Source organism: Aethalodelphis obliquidens, unplaced genomic scaffold (genome assembly GCF_003676395.1).
Source record: "Aethalodelphis obliquidens isolate GAN/ISIS:26980383/991018 unplaced genomic scaffold, ASM367639v1 scaffold44, whole genome shotgun sequence".
Lineage (NCBI taxonomy): Eukaryota > Metazoa > Chordata > Mammalia > Artiodactyla > Delphinidae > Aethalodelphis > Aethalodelphis obliquidens.
Genome location: NW_020837988.1, coordinates 11,295,993 through 11,311,344, shown reverse-complemented (window position 1 = coordinate 11,311,344; position 15,352 = coordinate 11,295,993). Strand labels below are relative to the sequence as shown.

The 15,352-nt window shown below is 53.9% G+C and overlaps 1 protein-coding gene across 2 annotated transcripts; it reads right to left on the bottom strand.

Moving 5' to 3' along the window:
• Positions 1-5,720: 5,720 nt before the first annotated feature.
• Positions 5,721-12,197, bottom strand: CHMP6 (charged multivesicular body protein 6). 2 transcript variants are annotated; one of them, XM_027080957.1, is made up of 8 exons: positions 12,061-12,197; positions 10,491-10,600; positions 10,252-10,339; positions 9,587-9,673; positions 8,724-8,789; positions 8,406-8,486; positions 7,316-7,370; positions 5,721-6,642 (listed from the first exon to the last, which is right to left on the bottom strand). In XM_027080957.1, the coding sequence occupies exons 1-8, from the start codon at positions 12,124-12,126 to the stop codon at positions 6,587-6,589; spliced, it is 609 nt and encodes a 202-aa protein (XP_026936758.1). In that variant the 5' UTR covers positions 12,127-12,197; the 3' UTR covers positions 5,721-6,586. The 2 variants fall into 2 exon arrangements, with proteins under 2 accessions (XP_026936758.1, XP_026936759.1); XM_027080958.1 differs by lacking the exon at positions 12,061-12,197 and adding an exon at positions 10,977-11,051.
• Between the last annotated feature and the right edge of the window lie 3,155 nt (positions 12,198-15,352).

Here is a 15,352-nt window from a genome sequence, read left to right as displayed (position 1 = left end):
CACAGTTCACCTGCAGAGTTTGCAAGCAAAATTCCCAGACCTTCTTCAAATACATCGCTACCAAACAAGGCTTTAACCTATAAACCCATACACTGGCGGCCTTTATGGGACTTAACACGTCCTTTGTTAACACATTTGTCTGGGGGCTTTGGTTACCACTGGGGCCATCATCTTGAGTGTTACTCACTCTCTTGCTGCCCCTCTCAGCTTGGAATCACAGCATGGGAGATCTTCTCCCTCTGCTGCTGCAGAGCCACTGGCCAGTTCCCGCCTGGCAGCAAACCCACCCACGATGATGCCATTATCAAGCTCACATTTCACGACGGAATCCACGGGAACATCTCAAAGACTGACAAGTGCAGCTTGAAGACCGGGTGGGCCAGGCGTGACCTGGCCTGTCAGCCCCACCCCACCCTGCTCAAAAAGAAAAGTAGAAGAAAGGAGAAAGGTAGGAAGGGATGAATGGGAAAAGAAAAAGAAATGAGCTGGATTTTGTTCAAAAACTTGTAAGGACTTGTTCTTCCTGTTTTTAGTATTTTAGGGGTGGGAGTGGAATAGAAACATATAAAATGAAGATATCCATTTCTAGTCAACCCTGCCCTGGAGGTCTCCGCCAGGGAAATTAGGCAAGGAAATGAACTAAAAGACATCCAGTTTGGGAAGAAGTAAAACTATCTCTATTTGCACGTGATATGATCTTGCATATAGAAAATCCTAAGGGTTGCACTAAAAACCTACTAGAACTAATACACAAGTTCAGCATGGTTGAAAGATACAAGATCAACATACAAAAATCAATTTTATTTTTATACACTTGCAGTGAATAATCTGAAATTGAAATTAAGAAAAAAACTCCATTTACAATAGCATCAAAAAGAAGAAAATACTTAATAATAAAGTTAACAAAAGAAGTATAAAACTTACACTCTGAAAACTATAAAACATTGTTGAAAGGAATTAATGAATAAATGAAAAGACACTTGTGTTCATGGATCATAAGACTTAATATTGCTATGATGGCAGCACTCTCCAAATTCATCTATGGATCCAACAAAATCCCCATCAAAATCTCACCTGGCTTCGTTCCAGAAATTAACAAGCTGATCCTAAAATTCATATGGAAATTCAAGAGACCCAGAATAGCAAACACAACCGTGAAAAAGAACAAAGTTAGAGGATTCACACTTCCTGATTTCAAAACTTACTACAAAGCTACAATAAGGATATAAGGATAGACATATAAATGGGATAGGATTGAGAGTCTGCAAATAAACTCTCACATTTGGTCAACTGATATTTGACAAAGGTGCCAAGGATTCAATGGGGGAAATAACTGTCTTTTCAAATGGTACTAGAATGATTGGAAAAGAATTAATCAGTAAGCTTCCACATTAATGAAAGTTGACCACAGTTATTCCCGAATAAACAGAAACCAACTCTAGCCATGGAGCAACTAAGCCCATGCGCCACAACTACTGAGCCTGCGCTCTAGAGCCTGTGAGCCACAACTACTGAGCCCGTGTGCCACAACTACTGAAGCCTGTGCACCTAGAGCCCGTGCTCCGCAACGAGAGAAGCCACCGTGATGAGAAGCACGGGTGCTGCAATGAAGACTAGCCCCCGCTCGCAGCAACTAGAGAAAGCCCACGCACAGCAACGAAGACTCAACGCAGCCAAAAATAAATAAATGCAAAATAAATTTATTAAAAAAAAAGAAACCAACTCTAAAAAAAAAAAAAGAAACCAACTCTTAAAAAAAAAATCCACGTGCAAAACAATGAATTGGACCACCAACCTAACATCATATAGAAAAATTAACTCGAAATGGATGAAAGACCTAAATGTAAGCGCTAAACTATAAAACTCTTAAAAAAGCCCCATAGAAATAAATCTTCATGACCTTGGATTAGGTAATGGTATCTTAGATATGACACCAAAAGCACAAGCAACAAAAGAAAAAATAAACTGGACTTCATCAAAATTAAAGAACACTTGTGTTTCAAAGGAAATTATTAAAAATGTGAAAGGACCAACCCACAGAATGGGAGAAAATTTTTGCAAATCTTATATCTGATCAGAGTCTAATATCAAGGATTTATAAAGAAGACTTGCAACTCAATAATAAAAAACAACCCAATTAAAATGAGTAAAAGATCTAAACAGACATTTCTCCCAAGATGTACAAATGGCCACTAAGCATAAGAAAAGATGCTCAACATCATTAGTCATGAGGAAAATGCAAATCAAAACCACAATGAGATAACTCCTACTAGGATGGCTATAATGAAAAAGATATGAAATAGCTAGTGCTGGGCAGGCTGTGGACAAAGTGGAGCCCTCACACCTGCTTCTGGGGATGAAAGATGGTGCAGCCATTGAGGAAAACATGCAGCACTTCCTCCAATGGCCAAACGTTAAGAGTCACTGCATGACCCAGAGTGGAACTCACTCTGGGTTTATACCCAAGAGAAATGAAAACTTGTCTACACAAAAACGTGTACAGAAAGAAGCATTATTCATAAAAGTGAATAAGTGGAAAAAACGCAAACGTCCATCAGGTGATGAACAGATAAAATGTGGTCCATCTACAGAATGGAACATTATTCAACCATAAAAAGGAATGAAGTACTGACACACACTCCAACATGGGTAAACCTCAAAAACATCACACTAAGTAAAAGAGGCCAGACACTAAAGGTCATTCATTGTGTGACTCCATGTGTATGAATGTCCAGAATGGGCAAATCCATAGAGACAGAAAGCAGACTAGTGGCTGCCAGGGACTGTGGGGAGGGGAGATGAGGGCACTAGCGAGAGGGTACAGGGTTTCCTTAGGGATGATGGGACTGTTCTAAAATTGATTGTGGTGACGGTTGCACAACTCTGAGAACATAATAAAAATGACTGAACTGCACAATCAATGAAGCTTTTACCAAAAAACCCACAAAAACGAAGTGAAGATCACTCTTCGGGTGTCAGAGCGCCGCCAAGCACCTTGCATCCACAGTTCAGCTTCCACGGTCCTCATTCCCTGTGCTCTTACTCTTTGGAGTTCGTTTCTGAACTTCTGCTTCTTAAGGAAGGTTTACTTACTCCATAAGCTAGATCAGAGGCCAGTGTCGCTCATGACCCTTAAATGCCTTCCCTACACTAGCCTGTGCCTGACTCAGGAAAGAACACACCTTCCTTCCTTCCAAGATCAGTCCTCAGACTCCTCAGGAACAAGATCACAAGTAGCGAGAGCAGCCCTGGAGGACGCCACAGCCCCCAGCCTGAGACCTGGTCCTTGGGGAGGGCGGGGCACCAGGGATGAGATGGGGTTGTGTGCAGGGTCACTCAGGAAAGCTGGGCGGAGAGGGGGCAGATGACTAAGGAAGAAACATCTGGAGTTTCCCATTTTCTCACTGAGATCCCCAGACACAGGGCCGCAAGGATGCTAGGGATCGTTGAAAGGGTGGAGCACATGCCAAGGTGGCAGCTGTCCTGGCCAAGGGGTGCAGGTGTCCACTGGGGAGGCCCCAGGCTGGGTGTCTTGGCTCACGCAGTCAAGGCTCTGACTGGGGCCATGAGGCCAGCTCCACCTGCTGACCTGCTGCCCCCACCCCAGTGGCCGAGCACCTGCAGAGATGGAAGGGGTGGTGGGGTCTCCTGCTGAGTTTGGTGATGTGGCCAGTGACCTGGCTCTGGGCCTCTCCTGGGAAGGCAAAGCTCCCGTGTTGTCATGACAACGCCCCACTTGACATCACCAGGTTCTCCCCATGGGCAGGTGGGGGTCACCGGGAGACCCCATGGGGCAGCAGTGGGTAGGGGGGAGGGCAAACACCTCCCCAGGGCAGGGCACACAATGCAACCAGGACACGGCCCCCACCCTGTCTGGGCACCTCCCATTCTGTCTCCCCTACCCTGTCCCAGTAGTACCCCCACCCAATCCTGGGTGCCCTCTTCCCCCAACTCCCCATCCCCTGCTTCTCTACTTTCCACGCTGCTTGTACCACAAATGTGCCCCCAGCCAAACGGTCCTGGTCCCTGGGTCCTTTTCTCTACTGTCCCGGTCTATCCCTTCTGGATGCCAGGCTTGCCAGCTTCCCAGGAAGTCCTCTCTGTGGTCAGAAGGCCCCCATGGCTCCCCCTTACACCTCTCTCACCCACCAGGCACAGCTGCTACCAGGCCCTCTGCAGGTGGCTCACTGCGGCCTCTCCTTTTCCTCCAAGCCCCCCACCAGGCCCCCACTGATCTTGGGCAGGATGCCAGCTCTGCTCCCAGATTTTGTACTTAACTGTGACTGGTTTGTGATCGTCATGAGTTCTATGCCCCCCAGATTAGGAGGTCAGGTCAGGCTCACACAGCTGGTATTTTAAGACCGGGGCTCAGCGCTGGGCAGGAAGATGTGAGTCTCATCCTGGCTGCATGGGCTCCCCCTGCCCCAACACACACACAGGGGGCCTATGAGCCAGGTGACCTCCAAGGCCGGAGCCTAGGAGTCAGCTCTAGGTCAGCTGGGTTTCAGAGTACGGCCTCCCTAGGTCCAGGGATGAACTTTTACAAAGAAAAAGGCATGTTGGTTGGTACGTGAAATCTCACTTGTTGACGGCGAGAGGATGAGGGTCCCCTCCCCAACTCTTGGGTTGTTCCACACGAGGGTACCCCTTGCCCAGGTCAGGCGGAGGCTGGTCATGACCTTCCGGTCCTGGGAACGGGTGTATCCCAGGGAGCTGGGCCACACACACCCATGCGCAGGTTCTCCAAGCGCTCACCAGGGCCGGGGGTTGGTGCCCCACAGCCCACCACACAGCTCCCAGTGGTGAAACTGTTTAAGAGACGAGGCAGGGCACTGCCATGGGCAGCTTCCCAGGCCGCCCCAAGCTCTGGGTCCTGGGAGGCAGAGGGAAAGGGGAGGTGTCCACCCTGCTTGTGGGGTCCGGAGAGGCTGCCCCTCCCTCCCCCGGCCTGGGACCCACTGCTGCAGAGGGACGGGTCACTCACAGGCAGGAGAGGCAGGACCTCCTTCCCCTCCTCAATCAGAACTGCCCCTAGGACTGGGGTGGGGCCCAGCAGCCAGAGTGGCGCTGGAAAGGTCGGCTTCTGGCAAAATCCCCCAAATCAGCTGGCACAGAGCCCCCTCCTGGCTGAGGTGCGCATGCACCTGGTAAGGGTGCTTTCACACAAAGCAGGACTGTCCGCTGAAAGCCTGGGTTTCTAGCTCCTCCTGAAGAACTCCAGACCTGGCAACTCGGCCACAGCCCACCATACCCTCTGGGTGGAGGGTGTGGAGGCCCCCCCTCAGGTGGGACATCCACTTGTCTGTCCTTGCTGTTGCCTACTCGCTCCCTGGGGCATCTGGCTTCCTACCTAGACATCAGGACTCCAAACCAGACCCCCACACACCAGAGGCACCAAACTGCACGCCCTCCCAGCCACCAGCCACGGGAGTCACACAAAACCCCTTGAAAAATGAGAAACCACCAGCACCCCTTCTAAGGGAGGTGGGGCCAGAGTACCGCCCTGCACCTTGCTGCAGGCAGGTGCCCACAGGTGACTGCCTTCCACCCACAGCCGGGCAGGGCTAGAACCTCACTGGCTCCTGAGGCCCCAGCCCGTGTGGCACTGACCAGCCAGGTGCCAAGTGCCCCGGGAGGGTCAGGGGACTGTGTTCCAGGGACCTGAGGGAGGAACCACACCAACCCGCCCTTCCACAGCCCCCAGTCCACAAGGCAGCAGGCTGTGTGGGTGTCAACTTTAATAGGGGGCTGGCTTGTCTGGGGGGCTAAGAGGGTCCCCTTTGTCTTCCTGTTGGGAGTGAAATCTCAGGGAGATTGTCTAATTCCAAAACGAACCGTGAACTAGGGAAGTCACTTCCATCCTTCCCAGTCTCCACTTGGCTGCTAACAGCTCGAAGCTGGCAGCTCGGGAACCCGCAGCCACACCGGCCGGCTATCCTGGAATGTCCGTCAGCAGGACTGGGCCTCTGTACGGCCCCAGGAGTGATGGGGTGGGCAGACCTCCTAGCGTCATCAAAATCCAGCAGGGACGCACCCCTCCTGGTCCACCACCCACAAACGCCGACGTGGAAGCAGAGAGGTTACCACCCCCAAGTCTACATGGAAACTGGGCACGTCCGGGAGCCAGGCCAAGGGAGGGTCCCCTTAACCAAAGCCCTGCCAGCTAATGGGAGCAGCAGGAAGAAGGGAAAGGGAAGGGTGGGGAGGCCAGGTCTGATGTGCCTTCCACAGAAGACAGGGTGGCGGAGACACTGGCCCGTGGAGCCGCGCGACCCGGGACGGGAGGTGTGACCAGCACCAGGAGCGTTGGGCCTGGCCGTGGCCCAGGGGAACCACAGCTGCAGAAGCTGCGTCTGGCCGGAGAGTTTGAATGTTGCCATTTAATCCAGAAACGAGAGCAAGACAGCAGCGCCAGGGAAACGCTCCGTAGTCATCCTGATCAGGAGCCCTGTGTGTGCTGTGCTGCTCCGTCAGCTCCCGGCCCACCTGGCCCGGCGCCAGCCTCCTGGGAGCCCGGCCAGGGCCGGACACGCACCCAAACTCTGTGGGCCCCAGTCCTCTGGAATCCCCGTGAGTCCCACACAAGTTACGAGGCTGCCACCACTTCCGCCTGTCGGGGCCTGGCCTTGACGGGGACTTTCTCTGTGGAGGAAACATAGAGATGGCTGTCGCGTACAGAAGACCCCAGAGGCGGGAACTTCCCGAAAAGGACAAGAGGCAGCAAGGAGCCAGGTCAGGGCTTTGCGCTCTGGGAAGAACGGGCACAGCTCTGAGAAAGGCGAGTTACACACAGAAGCCGGGAGGGATGACAAACAGCAGGCACTGGGCACAAGCACTCAGGACGTGCACCCCTAACCCACGGACCCCAGAAAGGAGGCCAAGCAGCAGCAAGGGAGCAGAGAGAACTGAGGAGGAATCGCGAAAGACGAGTCCGGGCGGATAGAGAATTTCTGAAGGCGTGTTATGCGATGCCGCGGGGAAGGTCGTCCCAGTGACGTTTAGTGGACGGCTGGTCCTGGGCTGGACCCAGAAGAGCCTGCACAGCTCAACTGGCCCTTTCCCGACTCTAACTTTGGGATTCGCCTCTCTGAACGGGGTCTGGCTCTTACAAGGTTACCGAAACTGCTCAGAAGCCTGGGCTCAAACCCAGGGCGAGGCCCGCACTCCGCCTGAGCTGGTGCCAGCGAGCACGCCCACCAAGCAGGGGGGTTGGGGCCCGACCCTCACCAGGCAGGAAGGGCAGGGCCCAGAGGCCAGGATATTTTGCTTTGCTCTAGAACGCACGGTTCTCCAAAGGACATAACGAGGAGGGTACCTGGGATCTTTTCAGGAAGGGGTTCTGAAGGAACCTCTGGCAGCTCTATCTGTTCCTGCAAGAAACAGAGGATAAAGGCTGTGAGATACAATCACCTTGTCCTTCTCTTGGAGAGAACAGCATCCTGTTCACTTACGCTCTCAGCGGGATTTACATAGGACACAAATCCTCCAGCACGCAAGCCCAGGGTGCATCCTCCCTGGCTTCTGGCATCTCTGCAACTCATATCACCGGGGGCACAGTGACCACAAAAGGTGGCTGCTTCCAACGGCCCAGAGCCTGAGGGGCTCCCAACCCAAAGTTCCATTCTGAGTCTGAGACAAGGGCTTTGAAACAGGCACCCATGCAGGTCAGGGGCCCCAGCGGCGCCTCTGCCTCAGGTGGTGGTACCTGGGTGCACCTGCTGTTCCAGCGAGTGCTGGTCTACCTCTCGGGCCTTGGGAGGAAGTAGTTCAGCAGGCAGGTGCACACAGGGCCCCCAGGCAGCGAGCAGCAGTGCTAAGGACCTGCTTGCCTGGCCTGGTCTATGGCTGGGGGTGGCAGGCTGGTGGGCACGGTGTGAATTCGGCTTGCTTAGGCAGGGGCCCACAGAGATGGAGACGCCCTCCATCAGGGAGCAAACACAGACTCAGGGCCTGAAGTGATGGCTGGCTGGTTAGAGGCCTCTGGGCCAACACATGGAGGCCCTGTGTGTGACAGCGAGTGACCGGCCACAAGAGGGAAAAAGCCCCCATTTGATCTAAAACCCACACACTGCCCACTGGGGAGGAAAGGGCTGAGGGAGCTAGGAGGGTCGGTATTCCGCTCTGTCCTGGCACCTGGTTCACTCTGAGGCCTGCAACACCTGGGTGGACAACCTGCAAAATGTTCTTTCCAGGCCAGTCCTGCCCTGCAGTCAGCCAGGTGGATGGGGAGAAGGGACCTCAGTTTAGCACAAATGCCAGTTGTTTTAGGGAAGAAAACCAGCTGCAGAACCAGGGCTGTGTGCTCAAGTGAAACCTGACACAGTCGCTCGCCGAGGCCAGTGAGCAGAGCCCTCCTGGGGGGGTCCCTACACCTGGGCCTGTGTCAGTGCCGGGGGTACTGTTACCTGAGTGATTGCGTCCAGCTCCTCCAGGATGGCATCTTCGTCCTCCTGAGTGAAGCTTCCTGCCAACAGCTCATCTATTTGCTGCAAAAGGAGGAGCAGAGGTGAGGAGCATGGCTGGGCTGGGGTGGGGGAAAGGTGGGCCCTCGTGGAGGAAGGAGACAGCCGCAGCTTAAGGCTCCTCTCACTCGAAAGAAGGAAGGCAGCCCCCACGTGGTGCGGGAAGGCCTGGCCCTCGAGGGTGGCGCAGGACATTCAGCGAGTTGGCCACTGTCCTCGCTGGCTGCCAGATGGCGGGCCCCGTGGTGCGGCAACACCTACCCGCTGGTACTCCACAGCCTCCTGCGTCTCGTCCAGTATCCGCTCCACCTCTTCTATGGACATCACCTGATCGGTTACAAGTTTTTGAGCCTTGTCAGTGAAGCACGTAACAGAACCCCCTACACGAAGGCCACCTGCATTGGCAGGGCGCACGGCCTAGCCCCTCTGTTCCTGTTTAAATGAAGCCACGCCAAGCAGGATATAACACATCTTTGGTTATTTCTGTCCCAGGCAGGGCCCGTCCACAGAGGCATGGAGCTGTCAGACAGTCTTTTTAGAAGCCTCAACTGACCTCCTTGGACCCCTGCTGGCCCTTCTGGCACCCAAACCAACCCTAGCGGTAGTCAGAAGTATAACAATTTTTCTCTGGCCAGGTGACTTGATTTCTTTTGGGTTCAAAGCGGCACCTTTGCTTGACTGGTCACCATCACATTGGACAGTCAGAAAGGCAGTGTAACCTCAGCTCTCTGTCCAGCCCCACTGCCATCCACTCATCAGGAATGAGACGGGTTGGGGGCCGGGGCACGCCATCTCTGCGCCTCACCTCTCCTTTCACCATCCACCTCTGTGCTGTTTCTTGAAATGAAGCTGTGTTCACCTCCTCTGGGAAGTCCTCCAGATTAGTTCACCCCCCCCCCCCCCCCTAAAACCAGACTGTCCCTCTAGTCACTTTAACATCTCTGGACACGGTACAATTTTTTTTTGTACCACTAGACTGTCACTCTCTCCCATCACCCTCTCCCGGTAGTGACTGGCTTTCCCTCATGCCCAAAGGCCTGCGTGCAGGTGTGGCCTCAGGGACTAACCCTCTCCTTGTTCCACTGGCTGCCCTTCCTCTCTTTCCCCAGTCCTGCAAGACTTACCTGGTGCATCTTATTCAGACACTCATTTCCAAACTGCAGCCCCTCGATCACCTTCATTTCAATCTGGGTGAACTCAATACTCTGGACCTAAGGAAGAAACCCATGTGGTCAGGGGCCCACCTTCTCTGCCGCCTCATGCAGACCCATGGAAGGGAGTTAGGATCACACTATCACTGACAAAGACTGCTGGGCCTCAGAGCAAACTGTCTCTGCCTTCCTCCTCCTTCTATCCTTTCCCGCTGCCCTGACCAACACTTGGGCAGAACTGAGAGAGCATGGGAGGAACCGCAAAGTAGACTGCTTATAACCAGCAGCTCTGTTAGCAGAAGAGCAGAACTAGAGCTCTGGGTCCTGAAACTGGATCATTTCGGGAGCCTCCTGCAGATCCCAACACCTCTTCAGTCACTGGGGCAGACTCCCCGCCCACTCCACCACCCATAAGTGGCCTAGTCCCCCAGCCACCATCCTGCAAGAGCCAACCTGCTGCAGCCCCTTAAGACGGTCAGGCTCCCATCAAAGATTCTCCTCCACCTCCAGGCCTGACCCATTCCACAGCCGCGGACTGAGAGGTCCAGGAGAAGAAAATGATAGGTTTCAGTCCTCCGAGGGGACTCTGGTGCCTACATGGTCCATGGCCCACACCCCCCAACCCCTACTAGGCCTACCATGGTCTCCAGGCTGGTGATCTGGTTTTCTGTTTTGTCCAGGAGCTGCTCCCGGTATCGCTTCTTCTTGAGCAGCAGCTTGGCCCGTCTGCAGAGGGAACCCAAGCAGTGACCCAGCAGCCATGGCCAACAGCTGCCCTGGCCTGGCACTGACCAGCCTCCTGGCCTACCCCACCTCTGCTCTAGGCCGATGGGGGACAGAACCCATCTCCCGAAGACCGGCCCCCAGCCCCACTCACTCCTTCCTGCCGTCGCGCAGGAGCTGCCGGGCAATCTCCCGCTCCCGCTCCAGCTGCTGGGTGATCCTCTTCTGGTACTGCTTCAGCTTATCCCGCTGCTGCTTCAGTTGCTGCCGGGAAAGCAGGCCTTGTGTTGACACCAAGCCCCCTCAGGGCACGCTGGACACTCACCGGGCTACCCGGTGTCCAGGAGAGCCAGTACAGAGGTTGCTGGGGTCACTGAAGGGCCCCCCACAGGCCAGGCTGCCCCAACGGTCACCAATGGAAGCACATCCTCTGAAACTGAGTTCTCCATGGGGACAAGTTTGCCCCCCAGGGCAAGTGGGACACTATCTGGAGACATCCCTGGCTGTCACACTGGGGATGCCACTGGCATCTAGGAGGTGGAGGCCAGGGATGCAGCTCAATATCCTACAAATCTCCCCCACCCCAGACAGAGAGCCAGTCCTAACGTCCTCAGCACCGGGGTGGAGGGCATGCTCTCACCGCCGTCATGGCGCGGCATCGCCGTCACGGCAGGGCATCGCCATCAGCGAGGAGTGTGAGCGCTGGTCAGGGAGTGTGGCCAGCACCTCCAAGGTGAAGAGACGACGCAGAAGTCGCTGGTGACAGTCACCCGAGTGCCACCATCCCAGCCCAGCCATGGCTGGAGACTGGGGCCTTCCCTCCCAGCTTCACTCCTCTATGGACTTCAGCCATTTGCCATCAGCTCCCCTGCTCTTGACACTTATCACCATACGTGAGTGGACAACAGATGGTGCACTGAGGTGAGAGGTTCACGTGACCGTGCCAATCACCTAGGACCCCAGTGTCCCAAAAAGGATGCAAGGCCATTTTCAAGCCTTAGTCTCTCTTTCCCTATTTTAAGCCATTTACATTTCTTCCAGATTTCATCATTTCAGGTAACACTACAGTGAGCACCTGCAAGCACAAGGCACTTCTCAGATAGAAGACTATGTCTTCAGGGTCGGTTACGGGGAGTGAGTTAACTGGGTCAAAGGTGTGCACCTCTTTAAAACTCAACATGATGAGAAATTAGCCCCCAGTGTAGACGTGGTCAGTCTGTCTCAAGCGGCCACTCCCCAGTTCCCTCCACAGCTCCATTCTCTTTAGAGGCCGTCTGCCCCAGCGCAACCCATGGCCGGTGGGTCAGGCTCAGCGACAGCCGCACGTCCTGTCCCTGCTGCCGTGAGAGGCGCCCGCCTTCCCACCCCGTGACCAGCCTGCCCGCTGACAAGGTACAACCAGGAAACAGTGAAACGCGGGCACCGCCTCCCGAGACCCGAGGCACAGCTCAGTCGCCGCACTGGGACCGCCTACACCCGCAGCGACCGGATTCGCTCAGACTCGCTGGGAACCGGACCCGGACACGCTCCCCACCGGCAGCCCACCGCTCACCGCCCCAGACGGGCTCTGGGGCTGCGGCCCCGGCGTGGGGCTGGGCGGCCGGAGGGGCCGAAGCCCGTGGCGAGAGCGGAAACGCAGCCGGTAGCCGCCGTGCCTCGGTTTCCCCGCCCGGCCCAGGTGTCCCCGGCTCGCGTCCACCCGCCTGCAGGGCCCGGCGTCTTACCAGGATGGCCTTGTCCTGCTCCGTGACCCGGCTCTGCTGCTTCTTACGGCCGAACAGGTTGCCCATGGTGGCCGGCGCGGCCCGGCCCGCGCCCCGCCGCCCAGCCCGGTCGGCTCCGCACGTCGCGGCCCCCGTAGTTCGGACCCAACCCACCCCGCTACGGCGGCCGCGCGAGGCCAAGCGCCGCAGAACGCGGAACGCGGCTGTCCGCAGACGGAGGCCCCGCCCCGAGAAGCGGCCGGGGTTCTGGGGCCCTGGATCGCTTGGTTCACGTGCATTTCCAGAATGCCTCACCTGCGCGGACTTCAAGACTAAAAGTTCCATCTCCCACTACGGTGGGACGCTCGCAGGGTGACAGCGTGTACCGTCTCCCGGGCGGTCAGAAATCTTGTTCACAAGTCACTGCGCCGCTGGCTCGGACCACAAAATGCTGCGTTTAGTGATGTTACAACCCTGGGCGTCAGAGTGTCCGCTGAACCGCGCCCTGCGCAGCATGCTCCACCCGCTCTGGCCTTCGGGCCGGTGACTAGGCCTCGGAGGAGCCCACCTTCTGGTTCCGTGGGCCCGGGCAGAAGCCCCTACGGGGCATCGGGGATATAGGGCGGGGCGCCACGTACACCTGCAGCCTTGGCTCCCACCCGTGTGTCCTGGCTGGGGTGGGGGTCATAGGATGGCACCCAGCCCTGTTTGGTCTCCCCAACTGATCCCGCAGCCCAGTCTGCATGGGCCCCGCCACCTTTCTAGCAGCCTAGCAGCTCCTGAGCGGTGGGTCATGATAAGATGAGGCGTCCCATGGCATGAGTCCAGCGCTCACCCCTTTCTGTGAAATGAACTCCTTGATCAGAAGCAGTGCTGCGAGGACACCACGATGGGCCTCTCAGTCCACAACAGTGCCGCTGGCAGAAGCCCCCTGGGTGAGGGGGGAGGCAAATCTGTATCCAGAGTGTCTGTTCCCGTGAGGACACGTCACTGCGCCCTGAGGGAAGAGTCCTGATTAGCTAATCTGCTGTTTGGCAGCTGGCTGGTCCCACAGGTAATAATGCCATCTGGGGGGCTCAGTGCTCTTGACCCACTGGGCCCTCAGCAGCGGTGGCCAGGTGAGCCTCAGTGAGGGGAAGTCCATGTAACTGAGCCCCGTAGAGCCTCCATCCCTGCCCACATGGTCACTTTGTCCATACGCCCATTGACCGAGCGCTGGGGGCCTTGGAAAAGCCGTTGGCTCATGTCCAGAGATTGTGCATTGCATCCACCTGGCCATGGAGAGCCTCCTGGGCAGAGGGTGCTCTTTTGTGAGCCTTCCCTGGGACACAAATATGTTGTGTCCACTCTGAGAAGTCCATCCACATCTCTCCCCCAGACTTCCTGTGACCAATCTTCCAGGTCCTGTTTCTTCCAAGTCCCTGCCCGTTCAGTCAAACCTTAGCAGCTGCCTGTGATTCAATACAGATGTAACTTCTTGCCATCCCTCACTGCACACATACAGGCACGACTCCGAGATACTGAGGGTTCTGATCCAGACCACTGCAATAAAGCAAATATTGCAATATTTCACAGGAATTTCTTGCTCTCCCAGTGCATATAAAAGTTATGTTTTATGCTATACTGTAGTCTATTAAATGTGCAATAGCATTATGTCTGAAAAAAAGATGTACATACCTTTATGTACATACATTAATTTTTTTTATACCTTAATTTAAAATGCTTTATTACCCCCAGTCCATCAAGAGAGACATTGGAAGAGAGAAATTGTGTTCTATGGCAGGATCCCCAGGGGCACCTGTCTTGAAATACTCAGAGGTCTTTTTGTATAACTGAATCGCTGAGTTGTCCACCTGAAACTAACACGATATTATAAATCAACTATACTTTTTTCCATTTTTTTATTACATTTGGACCTTTAAGAAACATATACCATCAGTCATACCACTATTCAGTAAAAATCTATTTTAGTTTTTAGAATTAGAAAATAAGACTCAAAAGTATGAAAACCACATGGGCATGTATAGTAAGTGCTCAACAAATGTTGGCTTTTATTATTATTAGGTGATCATGGGATTGACTTTCACTAATTTGCTCTTGAGTTATAAGCTGCTGTTGACCCAGGGATAGTTTCTAAGAAGACCAAGTTCCTGCCACTCCAAGGAATATAAGGGAAATACAACTTCCCTTTAGTGCAGTCTACCCCAAAGATGGACTGGATAAAGCCCCAAAGAGCTTTATCCAGACTACTATGTGGGATCCTTCAGGTGATTTTAGAGGGTGTGCAGACCTTTTAAATAATGTTCTTTAAAATACTATGTATTTAAGGGGCTTCGCTGGTGGCGCAGTGGTTGAGAGTCTGCCTGCCGATGCAGGGGACACGGGTTCGTGCCCCGGTCTGGGAAGATCCCACATGTCACAGAGCGGCTGGGTGCATGAGCCATGGCTGCTGAGCCTGTGCGTCCGGAGTCTGTGCTCTGTAACAGGAGAGGCCACAACAGTGAGAGGCCCGCGTACAACAACAACAACAACAACAACAAAAAATACTATGTATTTAAGAATAAACATAACTGGTAAAATATCTATGTTTAAATATATTTTTATGACAAAAGACAACAGTTTTGCATTTATGCTGATATAAAGTTTCCTTTTAAAATAAATTATTAAAGTGTAATAAGTAAGTTGATTCAAAGAAAGCTGTTAAGTAATCATAGTAGAGGTGGTACCCAGAAACAGTAAAAATTGAGGAGGTGGTATGCAAATGATTGCTCATTGAGAAGTGCTGTGTGATGAAGCGAACCTGCCTCCTCCCATTCTGCTACATACGAAAATATTAACACTCATTTTATGGAGTTTACATATATCACACAGTTATAAAATTTTCGTACTGGACAAGACCATGAGATCATCACAGAACAACCCTCCTTGTTTTAGTTAGGTGGATTCTGAGGTCTAGAGATGCTGTGCCTTGATTAAGTGCAGTACGTTCTGGAGGAACTGGGATTTCACCCTGTTAGAGAAAACATTCATATTTTCTGGTGGTCTAGACCCCGAGTAGAAAAGGAATTTAAATTAAGGTATAAAAAATGCTTTATTGGGGCTTCCCTGGTGGCACAGTGGCTGAGAGTCCACCTGCCGATGCAGGGGACACGGGTTCGTGCCCCAGTCCAGGAGGATCCCACATGCCATGGAGCGGCTGGGCCCATGAGCCATGGACGCTGGGCCTGCGCGTCCGGAGCCTGTGCTCTGCAGCGGGAGAGGCCACAGCGGTGAGAGGCCCGCGTACCGCAAAAAAAAAAAAAAAAAAAAAAAA

Coding starts and splice junctions, on each gene's coding strand:
- CHMP6 (XM_027080957.1), bottom strand. CDS start 12,126: ATGGGCAACCTGTTCGGCCGTAAGAAGCAGCAGAGCCGGGTCACGGAG. Junction 10,340..10,490: donor CTGCGCGACGGCAGGAAGGA/GTGAGTGGGGCT, acceptor TTCCCTCTGCAG/ACGGGCCAAGCTGCTGCTCA. Junction 6,643..7,315: donor CCTTCCTGAAAAGATCCCAG/GTACCCTCCTCG, acceptor TTTCCTCCACAG/AGAAAGTCCCCGTCAAGGCC.